The sequence below is a fragment of the Taudactylus pleione genome, unplaced genomic scaffold (assembly GCF_031769625.1).
Source record: "Taudactylus pleione unplaced genomic scaffold, aTauple2 ptg000008l, whole genome shotgun sequence".
Taxonomy (NCBI): Eukaryota; Metazoa; Chordata; class Amphibia; order Anura; family Myobatrachidae; genus Taudactylus; species Taudactylus pleione.
In genome coordinates, this window is record NW_028284411.1 from 8,756,132 (window position 1) to 8,774,394 (window position 18,263).

General features: G+C 43.6%; 1 protein-coding gene across 4 annotated transcripts in view; it reads left to right on the forward strand.

Annotated features, from left to right (window-relative positions):
- Positions 1-9,523, forward strand: part of VTI1A (vesicle transport through interaction with t-SNAREs 1A) — a 428,796-nt gene extending 419,273 nt beyond the window's left edge. For 2 of the 4 annotated variants that reach the window (XM_088465016.1, XM_088465076.1), the window contains one exon: positions 7,318-7,403. Coding sequence is in view for 2 of the 4 variants with exons in the window: in XM_088464926.1 (XP_088321052.1) it covers positions 7,318-7,411 (94 nt within the window). In the remaining 2 variants the exon portion in view is untranslated. Of the gene's footprint in view, positions 1-7,317 lie in introns of all 4 variants that reach the window. The other 2 variants (XM_088464926.1, XM_088464933.1) reach the window with 1 other exon arrangement.
- The last annotated feature ends 8,740 nt before the right edge of the window (positions 9,524-18,263 follow it).

The following is an 18,263-nucleotide window of genomic DNA, read 5'->3' on the forward strand; positions in this document are numbered from 1 at the left end:
CTTTTGTTTGTTCGGCAAAGGGGAGAGAAGACAGATCTGCGTCCGGCGTTCAGTGATAAATGAGCCCAGCGCAGCCCATTTATCTCCTGCTGGAAGCGTGGACACAACACTGAAGCAGATCTGCGGAAGATGTGATGGCTTTGTAACCTGTCAGTGAGGACAGAGAGGCCGGCTCCTGTCCATGTAGCATCCCCCCTTACTTTCCAATCCCTGGGGTCCAGCAGCAGAGCCCTGGGGAGAGTTATTCCACCCCAGCAGCAGGTGATACATAGAGATGAGAAGTTCTCTCGGTTTAAAGATCATCACTGTTGTACAATACAATCAGTAGTGTACTTATAATACACAAGTACAACACTATCAGTAGTGTACTTATAATACACAAGTCCAACACAATCAGTAGTGTACTTATAATACACAAGTACAACACTATCAGTAGTGTACTTATAATACACAAGTCCAACACAATCAGCAGTGTACTTATAATACACAAGTACAACACAATCAGTAGTGCACTTATAATACACAAGTACAACACAATCAGTAGTGCACTTATAATACACAAGTACAACACAATCAGTAGTGTACTTATAATACACAAGTACAACACAGTCAGTAGTGTACTTATAATACACAAGTACAACACAATCAGTAGTGTACGTATAATACACAAGTACAACACAATCAGTAGTGTGCGTATAATACACAAGTACAACACAATCAGTAGTGCACTTATAATACACACGTACAACACAATCAGTAGTGTACTTATAATACACAAGTACAACACAATCAGTAGTGTACTTATAATACACAAGTACAACACAGTAGTGTACTTATAATACACAAGTACAGCGCAATCAGTAGTGCACTTATAATACACAAGTACAACACAATCAGTAGTGTACGTATAATACACAAGTACAACACAATCAGTAGTGTACTTATAATACACAAGTACAACACAGTCAGTAGTGTACTTATAATACACAAGTACAACACAATCAGTAGTGTACGTATAATACACAAGTACAACACAATCAGTAGTGTACTTATAAGACACAAGTACAACACAGTCAGTAGTGTACTTATAATACACAAGTACAGCGCAATCAGTAGTGTACTTATAATACACAAGTACAACACAGTAGTGTACTTATAATACACAAGTACAGCGCAATCAGTAGTGCACTTATAATACACAAGTACAACACAATCAGTAGTGTACGTATAATACACAAGTACAACACAATCAGTAGTGTACTTATAATACACAAGTACAACACAATCAGTAGTGCACTTATAATACACAAGTACAACACAGTCAGTAGTGTACTTATAATACACAAGTACAACACAATCAGTAGTGTACGTATAATACACAAGTACAACACAATCAGTAGTGTGCGTATAATACACAAGTACAACACAATCAGTAGTGCACTTATAATACACACGTACAACACAATCAGTAGTGTACTTATAATACACAAGTACAACACAATCAGTAGTGTACTTATAATACACAAGTACAACACAATCAGTAGTGTACGTATAATACACAAGTACAGCGCAATCAGTAGTGCACTTATAATACACAAGTACAACACAATCAGTAGTGTACGTATAATACACAAGTACAACACAGTCAGTAGTGTACTTATAATACACAAGTACAACACAATCAGTAGTGTACGTATAATACACAAGTACAACACAATCAGTAGTGTACTTATAATACACAAGTACAACACAGTCAGTAGTGTACTTATAATACACAAGTACAGCGCAATCAGTAGTGTACTTATAATACACAAGTACAACACAGTAGTGTACTTATAATACACAAGTACAGCGCAATCAGTAGTGCACTTATAATACACAAGTACAACACAATCAGTAGTGTACGTATAATACACAAGTACAACACAATCAGTAGTGTACGTATAATACACAAGTACAACACAATCAGTAGTGTACTTATAATACACAAGTACAACACAGTCAGTAGTGTACTTATAATATACAACTTATAATACACAAGTACAGCGCAATCAGTAGTGCACTTATAATACACAAGTACAACGCAATCAGTAGTGTATTTATAATACACAAGTACAACACAATCAGTAGTGCACTTATAATACACCAGTACAACACAATCAGTATTGTCCTTATAATACACAAGTACAACACAATCAGTAGTGTACTTATAATACACAAGTACAACACAATCAGTAGTGTACGTATAATACACAAGTACAACACAATCAGTAGTGTACGTATAATACACAAGTACAACACAATCAGTAGTGTACTTATAATACACAAGTACAACACAGTCAGTAGTGTACTTATAATATACAACTTATAATACACAAGTACAGCGCAATCAGTAGTGCACTTATAATACACAAGTACAACGCAATCAGTAGTGTATTTATAATACACAAGTACAACACAATCAGTATTGTCCTTATAATACACAAGTACAACACAATCAGTATTGTCCTTATAATACACAAGTACAACACAATCAGTAGTGTACTTATAATACACAAGTACAACACAATCAGTAGTGCACTTATAATACACAAGTACAACACTATCAGTAGTGTATTTATAATACACAAGTACAACACTATCAGTAGTGTACGTATAATACACAAGTACAACACAATCAGTAGTGCACTTATAATACACCAGTACAACACAATCAGTATTGTCCTTATAATACACAAGTACAACACAATCAGTAGTGTACTTATAATACACAAGTACAACACAATCAGTAGTGCACTTATAATACACAAGTACAACACTATCAGTAGTGTATTTATAATACACAAGTACAACACAATCAGTAGTGCACTTATAATACACCAGTACAACACAATCAGTATTGTCCTTATAATACACAAGTACAACACAATCAGTAGTGTACGTATAATACACAAGTACAACACAGTCAGTAGTGTACTTATAATATACAACTTATAATATAAAATGACTGCATCCTGTTGGTGACTATCCATAACTTTTACTTTGTATTTTAGAACTAATTATTTTTTTCAGAGAACCCTTGGGGCCCGTATGCAGCCTCTGTGAGGGGCCCCTTCCTCTCTAGCGGGCAGCGCATCGTGCCAGAATCTACTGGGCATGCACAGGTCCGCGGGGACATGACGTCTGCACCATGTCGCCAGTGATTTTTTTTGCTGCGCATGCGCAAATCACTTACATCTATATATAGATAATATACAAATATATACAGCTATTTATGCCAAAACAGAATGAAATATATGTTTCAGCTGTAAAGGTGAAAGTAACATGTACGTCCCGATGACGATGGAGCCACACGTGATCCGTCTGGCGCGTGGATACAAGCGAGGAGGCTTCATTCCGCCTCAGCGTCCGAAGGGTTATTTACTCATCATTAACATCCATTGTTGTCAGAAGCTATTAGCAAATGTTACCAGCGATTACGGCTTTGTGGTTGCTATTATACAAGCTGACACTAATAATGAATGAGTCTCTGAGGGACTCGCAGATCAGCTGTAACAGAATCTCAAACCTAACTCAGGCGAAGGGAGTCTCCATCCGGGATAATGTGCCTGCAAATAAAAGTCTATTGTCTACAGCAGGGGTCTTCAACCTTGGCCCTCCAGCTGCTGTGGAACTACACATCCCAGCATGCACTGCCATAGTTTTAGCATGCTGTTATATCAAAAAGGTGGCAGTGCATGCTGGGATGTGTAGTTCCACAGCAGCTGGAGGGCCAAGGTTGAAGACCCCTGGTCTACAGTATGGTAAGGCCAACGTGCACAGTATGTGCTCTGACTTCCTATTATGTTACCCAGTGATCCCCCCCGTATCCTCAAAATACAAATGAATACCCATTCATCACTTTGGGGCATATTAATTATCATTTGCAGTCTTCCCCCTTAAATAAAGACGCAATTTGCGGCAATAAGGAATCTTTTTGCCCAGATGTACAGTTGGTGAGTCTGATAGGAACTCGTCCCGTCTCTCGCTGAGAGGTGATGTGATCGCATTTCCGTCACATTACTTCCTCCTTTACCGCATCAGCTGTGCATGACTTTGTATCCCTCTCTCAGAAAAGCTTGCAATATGTAGTCCATCTGAAGTTGGCGTTAGCGACCGGCGCCACTTTTGGAATGCTCTGCGTAACGGAGCTTGGTAAAACCAGCAGCCCCCGTAGAAACTGGTGAGGGCTGCGGCTGTTGTGGTAAATGGAGATACGACGGCAGATATCTGAGATGCTTAGTATTTGCTGGTGTCCCCCAAAAATAGGTGTTTTCAGGGGATATGGCGCAAATATACTTTAACAAATCAGCCCCTTTATCTTAGACTTTGGCTACAGATTATAGGGCTGCAGGTAAGGCCTCCTTACCACTGTCTGACTGGTAATGCCTCATCTTATATTGTTTGTTTCCAGGCTTAAAAGACTGCAATTGGGGAAACCATACAAACTCCACACATCGGTGCTATGATACAGCAGTGCTAACCACACTGTTACCATGTTGCCATGACTTGCTGCTCAGGGTCATCAGTCACACAGGGCCCTAATACAGAGTTTGTGTGACCTCCAAATGACCTGAAACTGCTGACCCAGGAAAATGTAGATGTAGTCACACCCGAGCTAGTCACACCAGATGTAGCCACAGCAGGGCTAGTCACACCAGATGTAGCCACAGCAGGGCTAGTCACACCAGATGTAGCCACAGCAGAGCTAGTCACACCAGATGTAGCCACAGCAGAGCTAGTCACACCAGATGTAGCCACAGCAGGGCTAGTCACACCAGATGTAGCCACAGCAGAGCTAGTCACACCAGATGTAGCCACAGCAGGGCTAGTCACACCAGATGTAGCCACAGCAGGGCTAGTCACATCAGATGTAGCCACAGCAGAGCTAGTCACACCAGATGTAGCCACAGCAGAGCTAGTCACACCAGATGTAGCCACAGCAGAGCTAGTCACACCAGATGTAGCCACCGCACGGCTAGTCACACCAGATGTAGCCACAGCAGGGCTAGTCACACCAGATGTAGCCACAGCAGGGCTAGTCACACCAGATGTAGCCACAGCAGGGCTAGCCACACCAGATGTAGCCACAGCAGGGCTAGTCACACCAGATGTAGCCACAGCAGGGCAAGCCACACCAGCTGTAGCCACAGCAGGGCTAGTCACACCAGATGTAGCCACAGCAGGGCTAGTCACACCAGATGTAGCCACAGCAGAGCTAGTCACACCAGATGTAGCCACAGCAGAGCTAGTCAAACCAGATGTAGCCACAGCAGAGCTAGTCACACCAGATGTAGCCACAGCAGAGCTAGTCACACCAGATGTAGCCACAGCAGGGCTAGCCACACCAGATGTAGCCACAGCAGGGCTAGCCACACCAGATGTAGCCACAGCAGAGCTAGTCACACCAGATGTAGCCACAGCAGGGCTAGTCACACTAGTTGTAGCCACAGCAGATGTAACCACAGCAGAGCTAGTCACACTAGTTGTAGCCACAGCAGATGTAGCCACAGCAGAGCTAGTCACACCAGTGCTAATCACCGCAAAGCTAATCACACAAGGTCTAGTTACTTGAGATCTAGTCACAACAGGGATAGTGACACTGGGGATAGTCACACCAGGGATAGTGACACTGGGGCTAGTCACACCAGGGATAGTGACACTGGGGCTAGTCACACCAGGGATAGTGACACTGGGGCTAGTCACACCAGGGATAGTGACACTGGGGCTAGTCACACCAGGGATAGTGACACTGGGGCTAGTCACACCAGGGACAGTGACACTGGGGCTAGTCACACCAGGAACGGTGACACTGGGGCTAGTCACACCAGGGATAGTGACACTGGGGCTAGTCACACCAGGGATAGTGACACTGGGGCTAGTCACACCAGGGATAGTGACACTGGGGCTAGTCACACCAGGGATAGTGACACTGGGGCTAGTCACACCGGGGATAGTGACACTGGGGCTAGTCACACCGGGGATAGTGACACTGGGGCTAGTCACACCAGGGATGGTGACACTGGGGCTAGTCACACCAGGGATAGTGACACTGGGGCTAGTCACACCAGGAACGGTGACACTGGGGCTAGTCACACCAGGGATAGTGACACTGGGGCTAGTCACACCAGGGATAGTGACACTGGGGCTAGTCACACCAGGGATAGTGACACTGGGGCTAGTCACACCAGGGATAGTGACACTGGGGCTAGTCACACCAGGGATAGTGACACTGGGGCTAGTCACACCAGGGATAGTGACACTGGGGCTAGTCACACCGGGGATAGTGACACTGGGGCTAGTCACACCGGGGATAGTGACACTGGGGCTAGTCACACCAGGGATGGTGACACTGGGGCTAGTCACACCAGGGATAGTGACACTGGGGCTAGTCACACCAGGGATGGTGACACTGGGGCTAGTCACACCAGGGATAGTGACACTGGGGCTAGTCACACCAGAGCTATTTAAGTGCAATCAGTAGAACTTGTTCTTAGTGTGAAAACTAAACACCGAGTCCTGTGGCCAATATAAATATAAACAAGTTAAAAGAAATGGAGCCAATCGGAGCTGCTGATGAGCACTAGACAATAACCAGCACGTACAGTACTTTAAGTGGCTGTCGTAATGGAATAGATGTTTATTCAATAGAAATGTAGGTGTTTTTTTTACATCTTTATTGTGGCGCTGATGTGACCTGCCGACAATACGTAGCACAAGTAAAATGAATGTTGTGTAGCGGTTACAGACTGACCGATGAGGCACATTTGAGCAGGATATTTTATTTGAAAGCCGATGTTTTATCTTGTTTTATCTGTCCCCGTTCTCTGCTTATGTCTATGTCCCCCTCTGATCATTTCCTCCAAAAGCTCTGCTGAATTCCGACTGAGCGAGTTTACATGAAGCTCGCGCACTTCCCACAGCCTGACGCACGGAAGTCAATTTCACATCAGGTCTCACCCTTGCGATTTGGCGTGAATGCCTTTAATATTTTTTTTCATGTCAATTATATCTTCTGTCTCAATGCTCCTCGCCTGCTCACTGCCACAGGAATACACGGCAGGAATCCTGAACACAGCTAAATTAATTGGGCATTGTGGAGAAAGGGACAATTGAGTCCTGCGCTCTTAGTAGAAGGAGAGAAGTTTGTCAACGTGTGGCTGCCATTATTTCATCTGAAAAGTAGTTTTTTTATTCTTATTTTTATGTGTATTTTCTGATGTTATTGTCTATAACTAACCAGCGCCCCTTTTATGCTCTTGTTTTGTTACTTTTTAGGATCATCCAGAATCGGGTCTTAGTCGTCGTCCTGGGAATTATCATCGTCTTCACCATCGTCCTGGCAATTTATTTTTCTTTCCGTGGACACTGAACTCGGAAGCTCTTCACCGTGCAGAGGGCGGCGGAGCGTTGTGTGCGTACACTGAGTAATTAAGACAGAGTGTTTCCATGAATCATCCTCCTGCACTGACACACAGCTCTCTGCTGGGCCACGGAACAAGACCCCCGAAAATGCAGGTCTGACACCCACCAAGGACCCTCATTTCTAGTCCTGTTACATGGCCATTTTGCCCTCCCCCCCCCAGTTCTGACTTTCCCTTCAGTGGTATTCCCCAGCGTCGCACAAGCTAGGCAACGTCTAAGGGGTGAAGTTGTATATCTCTTTGTGATTTTGGTGCATGTTCTTTTGTGCGACTAGCAGGGAAATTCCACACAGGTATTAGCAGGTAGTTGGGTTCTGTATTCCACTTATGAATTTCACGTATATTACACAAGAAAAAATTTGACAGCCACAAAAAAAATAAGCGAGCGCCTCTCGCAGGAAGTTTCGTTCTATCATCTACTAATAAAATGCTCACAATCTTTTTTTTTTTTTTTTTTTATTATTTATTTATCTGAACAATCGGTTTAAACCTAAAATAACTGGAATATAATACTTTGTTCCAACAAATTAAGGTGACTTATTGAACACTCCTTGGTCTTCTGTTATGTTGGCATTAGTTGCAGTAAGAAGATTGTTATAGTTGTGTTATTGTGTTACTTAGCGTGGGCCGACAGATCCTCCTGGAAGTAGAGAAGACACCCGGACCTGGTGTTTAAAACGGGATAAAATTGCGACAATTGTAGCCGGCGGTGAAAGTTTTGTAGCTCTAAGTGTAGATTATTCACATTAATATACGTAGACACTGTAATCCTTTTTTCCTGTCAGTGATGTCATTTGTGGAATGTTTAAATTGACCTGTTATTTCCTAACATTTATACGAACTGTTTTATTTAAAGGTTTATTTTAGCTCTGGACAACCCCCCGTTAATATAACCGGCCTCCCTCTAGCTCATAGTAGGTTCCTAGGGTAGGTAGGTAGGCCGAAGCCAGCACTGTCCTAGCAAGACATGCTATAGGAGAGAGTGAGGTTGGGTCTGGGCCTGCAGTATAGAGTCCACATTTAGCACCTTCATTAGTGATCGGTAACCTATAGGTCTCCAGTTGTTGTTGGGCTGCTAGTCAGGGGCTGGTAGGGCATGCTGGGACTTTCAGTTCCACAACACCTGAAGCACCACAAGTTGCCTAGGCCTACCATAAAATTGGGGAACATTAGCATTGTGTGGTACGTTAGGTTTGTCACTGCTGCTCCCGGATCTATTTGTGAAGACTCATGTAGGGGGCGTCATACTCAGCACAGTTTATTACGAACACGGACCAAACCCAATAATACGTCTCTTAACACAAATATCATGACTTGGGTTCCAGCAGCATAAAAGATATCTTGAATCGTCAGCCACCTACATAAGCATTGCACCCTTTGATCTTTATAGAAATAATAGTATATACATCAATAATAATCGTCCCGCTCTGTAACGTGACCCGTCTAATGATACATGACGTCCATGACACACACTGATTCTGGTTCACACTTGGATTAACTCAATAATGACACTGCCGGCAAGGACTCATATATGTTCATTAGACGTAGTTTGTATAAAACAGTGGCGTGGCATTGCAGTATTATAATGGGTATCAACCAGGCCAGGAACTCTAGGGGTACCCCTGCGACCCCAATAAGCTGTGAGGGCTCGGGTTTGCTTGGCTTCTCCGTGGCGTGAGGACACGTTCTGTGGATTTCGGTGGACAGTGAGCCGTACATTACATCTCTCCGGTAGTAACACTTTAACCATGTTCTGTAAGTGTTATGTCTGTGCTGTTCGGAGCGCTAGAACAATTTGCTGTGGTTTTATTTCCCAGGCTTCATTAAATACCTCTCCTGTTATACTAAGCCATTTATTACACATGTCCGTAACAGTGCTCCGAATTCTTTGTTTTAGTTGCAGCACCCCCGAGCCGCATGCTCACCCTAAGTCTGGTAACGTTTGCGTGTCTACGCTTATGTTGTAGTGTGCTGATGTGGGATTTTCTTTTAAGATGACTTATGTACTATAAACAAGTGTAATGCAATAAAAACTAAATCTATTATTAAAATACATAGAAGTGTCACAAAGTGTCCACTGGTGCAGTTTTTATTATTGGGCGCTCCCAGAGGTTGAGCGTGCAATCTTCAGTGTATGAGCAACATAAATACAATATAGAGAACTTCTCACTAATAACACGTCCCAGTCCTACCTACAAGACTTCTCCTGTGCTGCTTACTACTATGGATCAAACTTCCAAGTAGACTCTCCACCAGCCTCTCTCCTGCCACCTAACTCCATTCTTCCGGCCTAGCCTCACCTTGATCCACTCCATGTTTCCCCTCCGTCTTGTTTCTCCTTTGTTGTATCAAGCGCGCACCTCCGTGTTAGAGGGTCTTCTCGCTGTCTTCCCGTCCGCTCCCACTTAGCTCACCTCCGCGTCCTCATTTCCTGCCTCTTCCATGATCTATACGATCTGATACATTCCATACGTACTATATCAGTTTGCTGACTTTCCTGCATTTATGCTTCTAGAACGTCCTGTATTGTGCCTGGTGGTCCTCTGCGTCTTTGATCTATGCCCTAATCCCCGCAGTGCACCGCTGCTGCATGGTTTTGTGGCACCACGTTAATTAACTATAATAATTATGTGAAAATACCCCTCTTTTCTACTAATGTGTCAAAATATATTATGACTATTATAGCTATCTACATCATTTTGTCACCATCGCCCATGTGTTGCTCTGGTTGTATACCTTACAGTATTGTGTCTCCCAAACTGGGTGCTGCCGGTTGAAGGAACAGGAGCAAATCAAATTATGGTCATTGTGATGGGCAAAACCAGTGCCGGTTGCCGTCATTAATTGAATAAGTAATAAACAGAAGTGGAACCCGAGGGAGACAGGTAAGCACAATTTAATTTAATATTTAGTTCTGAATTTTTCACTAAGAAACCTTTGACCTAGGGGTGTGTCACAGTATGGCGTGGGCTTGGACCCGGAGTGGAGTCTGATGCGGAATGGAGGCTTGTTTGTTGATACTGGAAGGCAGCTGGTCTTAACGGAGTATGACTCATGAGGTGAGTGGGTACACGGAGGGCGAGGTGCTGATGAAGGAATGCGGACTATACTCAGCAACCGGGGTCGGTTGGTCCGTAGCGGGTACAGGTGGCAGGCTGGTATGCAGAACAGGCGAGGTAAAGAGCTGAGAAATGGTAACACTGAGACACTCTGGAACTGCAGCAAGTATAGAGCAAGGGAGCACAGGAACTAGCTCACAGCTATGCTGTGATAAACGTTCAACTGGCAACTAAAGGACTTCTTGACAGCCCTTTAGTACCCTCAGGTAGTGCAGGATTGGCTGCAAAACACTCCCGGGACAGCTGCGACCTGATTGGCTCCCACCAGACACCTGACCAAAATCCAACAGTAGTCTCCCGTGCAATGCACTGTCAGTTTAGCCTGCTCACACCTCCCTCCAGAGGAGCCCCCTTAGTCTGTGGGGACCCCCTGTGCCCAGCGCCGCTCTCCAGGACCCTTCTCCACCGCCAGAGGGACCGCGCCAGAGCACCCGACGAGGTAAGAGTCCCGATCCTGGCAGCCTGACAGCCCGAATCGTGACAGGGTGCCATAAATAAATATGTTGATACTCCATGTGATTCAAGAAAGTTTGGGAACCAGTGGACTGTGGGGTTCATATATCAAGCAGTGAAAAGTGTAGAGAAGCGGACCAGTGGGAGCGGGCCACCAATCAGGTTTGAGGTAGCATTTATCCTGTACATTCTATGTAATGATATATAGGATTTGATTGGTTGCTCTTGGTAACTTTGTCAATTATTTTCACTGCTTGATACTCCAACCCATGTATTCTCTATTCTATAATGGTTGCCTTCTCTCTTTGCTCTTCATATGAGCTAGATTTAATTGTGAAATTTCCTTTGCTCTGAATGCAATCCCCTGGTAGTAGTTATGTTGCAGAACTTAGGCTGGGTGCACATCAGGACAATATGTATCCTAGCCGACCCACGGCCCGATAGACCGATATAGCGGTAGGCCGTAAACACTGTACGATCCGGTGTACGATTGCACAATATACCCTTCCATGCCGTCGTCAGCGATGTCGGCCCATCTGACGTGCTGCACAGTTGACCGGACGACGTCACCGACGATGTGCGTGCACATTAGACAATGACGTTCCAGTCTGGATTGGAACGACATATCGTCTAATGTATACCCGGCCTTACTTTGAAAACCTGTTTGTGGCCCAGGCCCCCGAATCTCCATAATAATAATAATAAGATTTATAAATCAGAAGGATGAGAGAATTAATATATCACATCCGTGGTGATTCCTGGGTTCATTAAATTCCGTTAATAATTATCATATGGCTAAAATGTCTGGGGGGCCGGCCAGATAGCGAGAAATGGGTTGTCCACGTAACCCTAGTTGAAGTAGGACCATGCTAAGAACATGTTGGGACACAGTTAGAAGATGAAGTAATTTGTTCTCTGCGGTCTTCCATGGACAGGCAATGTCAGACCTTTCCTATGGTTTAGCGTTTCATCTCCATCTGATAATACCCCCAGTGACCAGAATTAAGGGCCGCCGGCGAATTCGCAGTGTCTGACTTTGGCACGGCCAGAAAACGGTCCTAACTTGCCTGCATTTTTCTACCCCACTGTTATCTGCCCCAAAAGTCAATCTCTGCGCGTGCGCAGCGCACCTTAGACGCGTGCCCGTTGCTCCACTGCCTATAACATCGCCATTGCGTCCATCAGGCCCTAAGTCCATTCCCACACTGGGCGGGCTGAATTCCTGTATATATTACACCATTTGTTCTCTTCTGAAAGATACAGAGGCCCTTTGCCAAGTCCTCCACGTGTTCTCACCACCCATCAGCGAGGATAACGGGCCTGAATGATGATGTCTACCCAGCTGAGCGATTATCCGCAGTCTGCGCTTGCTTCAAGATACGTTACCTTCGGAGGTCACAGCTACTATTTTCTCCCAGTGTGATTGACAGTCTGGTAGCGTTTGGGAGAGATAACGGGGGAAGTGGCAACAACAACGCAGGCGTGACGCTACTGTTTTCGGGGTGTGTCAGAACCTGGGGGGTATATTTACTAAAGTGTGGGTTTTAAGACGTGGTTATGTTGCCCATAGCAGCCAATTAGAGTCTACTTATTTATCTAGCACCGTCTAGGAGATAATAGCTAGAATCTGATTGGTTGATATGGGTAACATCTCTACTTCTTAAAACCTGCACTTTAGTAAATATACCCCAGAGACTGCAATCCCCTATGCAGAAAACATGGCTCCAGCGTCTCCATTCCTCCCTTTGGTCAACATGATGCACCAAGTTTACCCAAAATGTGAAGCCAGTGTCTTTATGCCCATGGAACAGTGTAGGTCGGTGGTTCTCAAACTCTGTCCTCAGGACCCAACACAGGTCACGTTTTCAGGTCACCCAGCAGGTGCACAGGTGTAATCATTACTCACTGACACATTTCCCAGGTCACCCAGCAGGTGCACAGGTGTACTCATTACTCACTGACCCATTTCCCAGGTCACCCAGCAGGTGCACAGGTGTATTCATTACTCAATGACACATTTCCCAGGTCACCCAGCAGGTGCACAGGTGTACTCATTACTCACTGACACATTTTAAAAAATCCACAGGTGGAGATAATTATTTCACTTGTGATTCTGTGAGTATACATGGAAAACATGCACTGTTTGGGGTCCTGAGGGCCGAGTTTGAGAACCTGCAGTGTAGGAAATGGGCAAGCCCATCCAACATAACTTTACTGTGGCCAGAATCCAGTGGTCCACGCCAGGGTTTCCTAATTGTAGTCCTCAGGTGCTCCTTAGAGGGAATTCTCTTAATCAAGGCTCAATTTAACTGGGTTAGTGATTCTCATATCTGTCCAACAGAAGGAAATTCTCAAAACATGACCTGTTTGAGCTATGGATGCCAGCGTAGGCCAAAAATAAAATGGGATTATTCCCTCTTTTAACCTTAGTATTATCTATTAGACATCACATCATACTTACCTACCCTCCTGAAACGGCTGGGAGCCTCCCAAAGATCGTGTGTCACTTCCGACTACCTAGAAGACTAGGCAAGTCTCCCGAAACTGGCTGCTACCGGCCCGCACCCCCGCCGTGGCCACCCGCACCCCCTGTGACCGCCCACTTACTGAGCAAAAATGGGCAGTCCGGAGAGGACTTTACAGTGCCTGTAATATATGTACAGCGGGGGGCGGGGCCACGATGACGCAAATGAGCCACCACGCCCCCTGCCCACTTGCTGTGAGGAGAGAGCCGACCTGGGGCAGCCTAAAAGTCGCCAAGTGTGCATCACATGATTCTGTCTTTAAGACTTCTCTTAAAACTATTAACCAGTTCTCCATTTTCTTCCATTTTGTTGTCTGATTCAGCTTTAAGAATAGAGTACGATATATATTAGCAAGTAACTGTGAACCTGGACAAACCATGTTGCAATGCGAGGGGTGCAGATACATATATTTTATTTTGCATGCGGGGTAAATACTGGCTGCTTTTGCATGCAGCCCACAAATACTGCACAGCTTTATTTTTACACTGCAATTTAAATTTCAGTTTGGACACGCCCCTCCCAAATCTCTCTCTCTCTCTCTGCACATATTACATCTTCCCCCCCTCCTGCAGTGTAGCATGGTTTCACCAAGATGCACAGTTACTTGCTGTATCTTACTCTATTCCCAAAGCTGAACCAGGCCCGGAATCCATTGAGATCTCTCGCAACCATTGGCAGACACCTAGAGAGGTTCATCTCTCAGAATAGACACCTTCAGCCGTCATCCAGAGAAGCAGACAGGCCGGCGTGAAGATCCCGACTCTGGTCGGGTTCCTGGCGCTGATAAAAAAAAAAAAAAATCATCTCCAATACCACCACCGATCTAGAATTAAACAGCGCCTAATTGCAGTGACTAAATTTTTAAAGGCTTTTTAAATGGTGGATTGACGAAGGGGCAGCGTGAGCACAAAGCAGCGAGGGCCGACGCTCGTCCTTGTCTCTGGGACGGGAAACCCATTTGCTATTCTGTTTAAGGCGCGTCAGATTCTTTCTTTTTTTTTTCCCCCAGAACCAGCTTGGTGGGGGTCTCCCCTATTGCCGCTGCCGCTGCTTCAGAGTGTAGGGGCATCAAAGGCTTAAATTAATGGTGAACAAAATAGTGCGGCTCTGACTATGCCATACGGGGCGAGTCCGTGGAGGGTTATCATTAAGTAAAGAAAAAGGGGGGGGATAAAAAAAAATCTTGCAGCTGCAGGAGGACAAGGCAGCCGTCCCTCATCAGTGAGCAACCTGCATGATTGGGAATATCATCATTACCAAGCAGCATCTTGAAATTGTATTGCAGGTTTATAAAATAAGGAAGGGGGGGGGGAGGCGAGCAGCGATGCCGTGTGTCTCTGTCCGTCTATCTGTCTGTTTTTTTTTTTTTTCCCCTGCAATTCTTTTCTTTAAACCTGTCAGATCATTTCAGTATTTCCAATCCGGGGAAAACAGCTTGCCTGCTGCTCTATTTGAAGTTGTAATGGTGTCAAGAAGTCAGGACTGACTGACAGGCTTCAGTCCCAGAGGGGCTCATTAAATCATAAAAACTTGACAAGGAAGTAATTGAGCATCACTGGTATCTTGGCGCCTGTTTAGACGTTTTTATTTTCTTTCATTATTAGTCCCCACCATTATGTTCATTAACAAATTGCATTAAACAACTGTTAAGGGCTAATGATTTGTTTATCCCTGTTTTTTTTTTTTCCCTCTCCCTTACTCTTATACTATTATTTAAACATTAGCTGCGTCATGTGGTACCTTAGCAGCCGCCGAATAACTTCCATTCTGGGCTGTGAGCAGTGATGGAATATGAAATAGATTATTCATTACCTGGCTCTTTGCCACTGATTTGGTTTCATGTTGCGTCTTCCGCAGAGAAAGATGAAAACTTGTCAAAAAATAGATTATATCTTATTCTAAGGGGCAACAATAGCGGGTGGTACTGAGACACTTTAATATTTAATTAAGGCTGATGTTAACCCCTTTAAACGACGAAGTTAGATCCAAGAGCTTGCAAAGAAAAATAATTGGAATATATATATATATATATATATATTTTTTTTTTTTTCCCCATTAAAAAAAAAAGCAGAGTAGCTGCGATTTCAAACAATTTTAACTCTTAATTTGTTTTCCATATAAAAAAAAAAAAAAAAATGTTTAGTTTTCTCTGAAGTTTGTCTGACACAATGAGATTTGCTGGCTGTTCTTAAGACCCCCTTCCAAAAAAAAAATCCTTGGAGGTGGACGGGAATGCTCTGCTGAATTTCTGGGGTTAATCGAGCTGCCATTTTGATTATTTTATTTGTAACACCATGGTGACCCAATTTGCTGAATTTTCGGGATCATTCCTAGTTTTTAAAATAATTATCATGGAAATGTCCCTCTTTTCAGTTTTATCCTTTTTATTCAGCATATTGAATGTTAATCCTATTATATATTCTTATCATCTGCACTTTATTAATAGTTATTGAATAAGGTCATCATAACCAAGTTTTTTAAGTATGTCATGATACGGAATGTAGTGGCCCACGTTCCTAGGACTACACCGCTTCTGATATGTTTAGTAGAAGAGTCCTACATATTATATTAACCTTATAATAAGATTTGAATTCTTTATTTTAAACCTATTTTTTTATTGATTAATGTTTTTTTAACAGCCCTTAAATCCAACATCAAATAATTTTTTAACCGATTTAGTACTAACAGTAACATATAGCAATTATAATTAACTTTATTATTCTTATATATATTTTATAGCCAACATCAAAATTAATTAAAAAAATTAACATCTGAAGGCAACAATTTATACTTTTCTATATGTATTACTGGTCAGAAGGAAATAAAATTTACCTTGTATGTTCCTCTAAGGTAATTCTTGTTTGTGACATACTCAGGGGCGGGCTAATGCAGAGCCCAGGCATTTCATGCAGCACAATGTAGAAAATTAATTTCCAAATTATATTTTTTTGCTAAAATCACCCATGTTATGTTTATTGTTGGGTTTTTTTTAGTTCAGGAACAAAAAAAAAATATTATTTTTGTAATTGATCACTTTTATGTTAACCACTTAAGTCTATCCTGGATCTGCACTTGATAGATTAAATCCAGGGGCATTCATATTGTCTTCAAAATGTATCTGGTTTGCAGGCTCGTGTTTCGAACAACTACTGATGTCCTCAGCAGCTGGGCCCTTTATGAGTGGGGGCCACCATTAGACTTCCTGATCATGGAGACATAACATGGATTCTATCTCTAACCCCTAGGGTGCCAAGAAGACAAGAGACAACTTGTTACAGAGAGGTTGATTTCTTTGCTATAAATTTATCAAAAGTAATGTAGATTTACAGTACTGGAGAAATTAAAATAAATCTTAAACTAAGAAACTTTTAAGCCTTAAGTTTTTTGTAGTCCTGTCGATAACTACATCCTTAACTAATGTAACCATAAATGTAGCTCAAACGATTAAACTTTCCCCAGTTGTAACAAATCTCTGATTTTATCAGTTTGATATCTATCCTGGATTTTGACTTCAAGGGCTAAGTGTAATAGACTGTGAGCCGGCTCCGCTGCAGAAATACATGTGAGTATGGCCGCACTTTTAAAGCAGCAAGCATGTTAAACACTAAATAGGAACTCTTCTAACGTCATTACTTTTTAAACTAGGTCCACTGAAATGTAAGTACTGAAGATACATCATGGCGCGTTTGCCGAGGATACATGCCCCAATACCATGTTTCCCTTTCTGTTTATCCTGTTACTGTCGCTGCCTGACTACTGCAACATTCATAGATTGTTCCTTTTTTGGCCACGTCCAAGCTGTTCTTATTGAGTTCATCCAACCGAAATTGCTGCCTCCACATTCATAATAAAAATCTACCACTAACGTGTGTGAGAGTTGTGTGCACGTTGAGAGACAAATATTGTCATTTCAAAGTATTATTAGATCTGGTTCTAAAAGTAAATCCACTTCTCCTATTTTAAACTGTAGAACAGAAGTTCTCAAACTCGGTGTCACGGCCAGGGTATTTCAGCATGGCGCTAGGTGGGTGTTACCTGTGAGGTCATTGTGGCGCGGGCTGTCTGGTGGCGGAGCTGGTGTCTGGCGGGGGGCTTTGGCTATGCGCGCTGGTAAGGCCTGACGGCGTCTCCGTTCCGTTTGGCATGGGCGCCGCCATTTTGCCTTCTGGCCATGTGATGCGGCTGGCCAATCCTGGTGAGTCACATGTTCCCTCCGGCCAGTAACAGCACGGCATGGGGTATTTAGGAAGGTTTAGTGCCTTCCTTCTTTGTCAGTGCAACGTGTATCTCAGCCTAGCTGAGAGGGAGTTCTCTGTGCTCATCCTGTTCCTGTGAATTCGCTGTCTGCCAGTCTGCCTGTCAGCTCCTAGCTTCCGCTGGACTACCCCGCTTCCTCCATCAGCCTTGCCCATACCCGAGTGCCTGAGCCTGCTGACATCCTGCTCATTTGCCTTAGTTCACTACCTGCATACCTGGCTTATTTTCCTGCATCACTACCTGCATACCTGGTTGATTATTCCAGTCTCACTACCTGCACACCTGGACAGTTCTAATTGTTTCTACTTGGACATTAACCCATTACTCCCACCACAGAACTCTTGTGCACATTTATATATACCTGGACTTTTATTTACTGCCATATTTTATGTCTACTCAAGCACCTCTTAAAAAACCTAGTTTTATATTCAAACCCACTTCTGTGA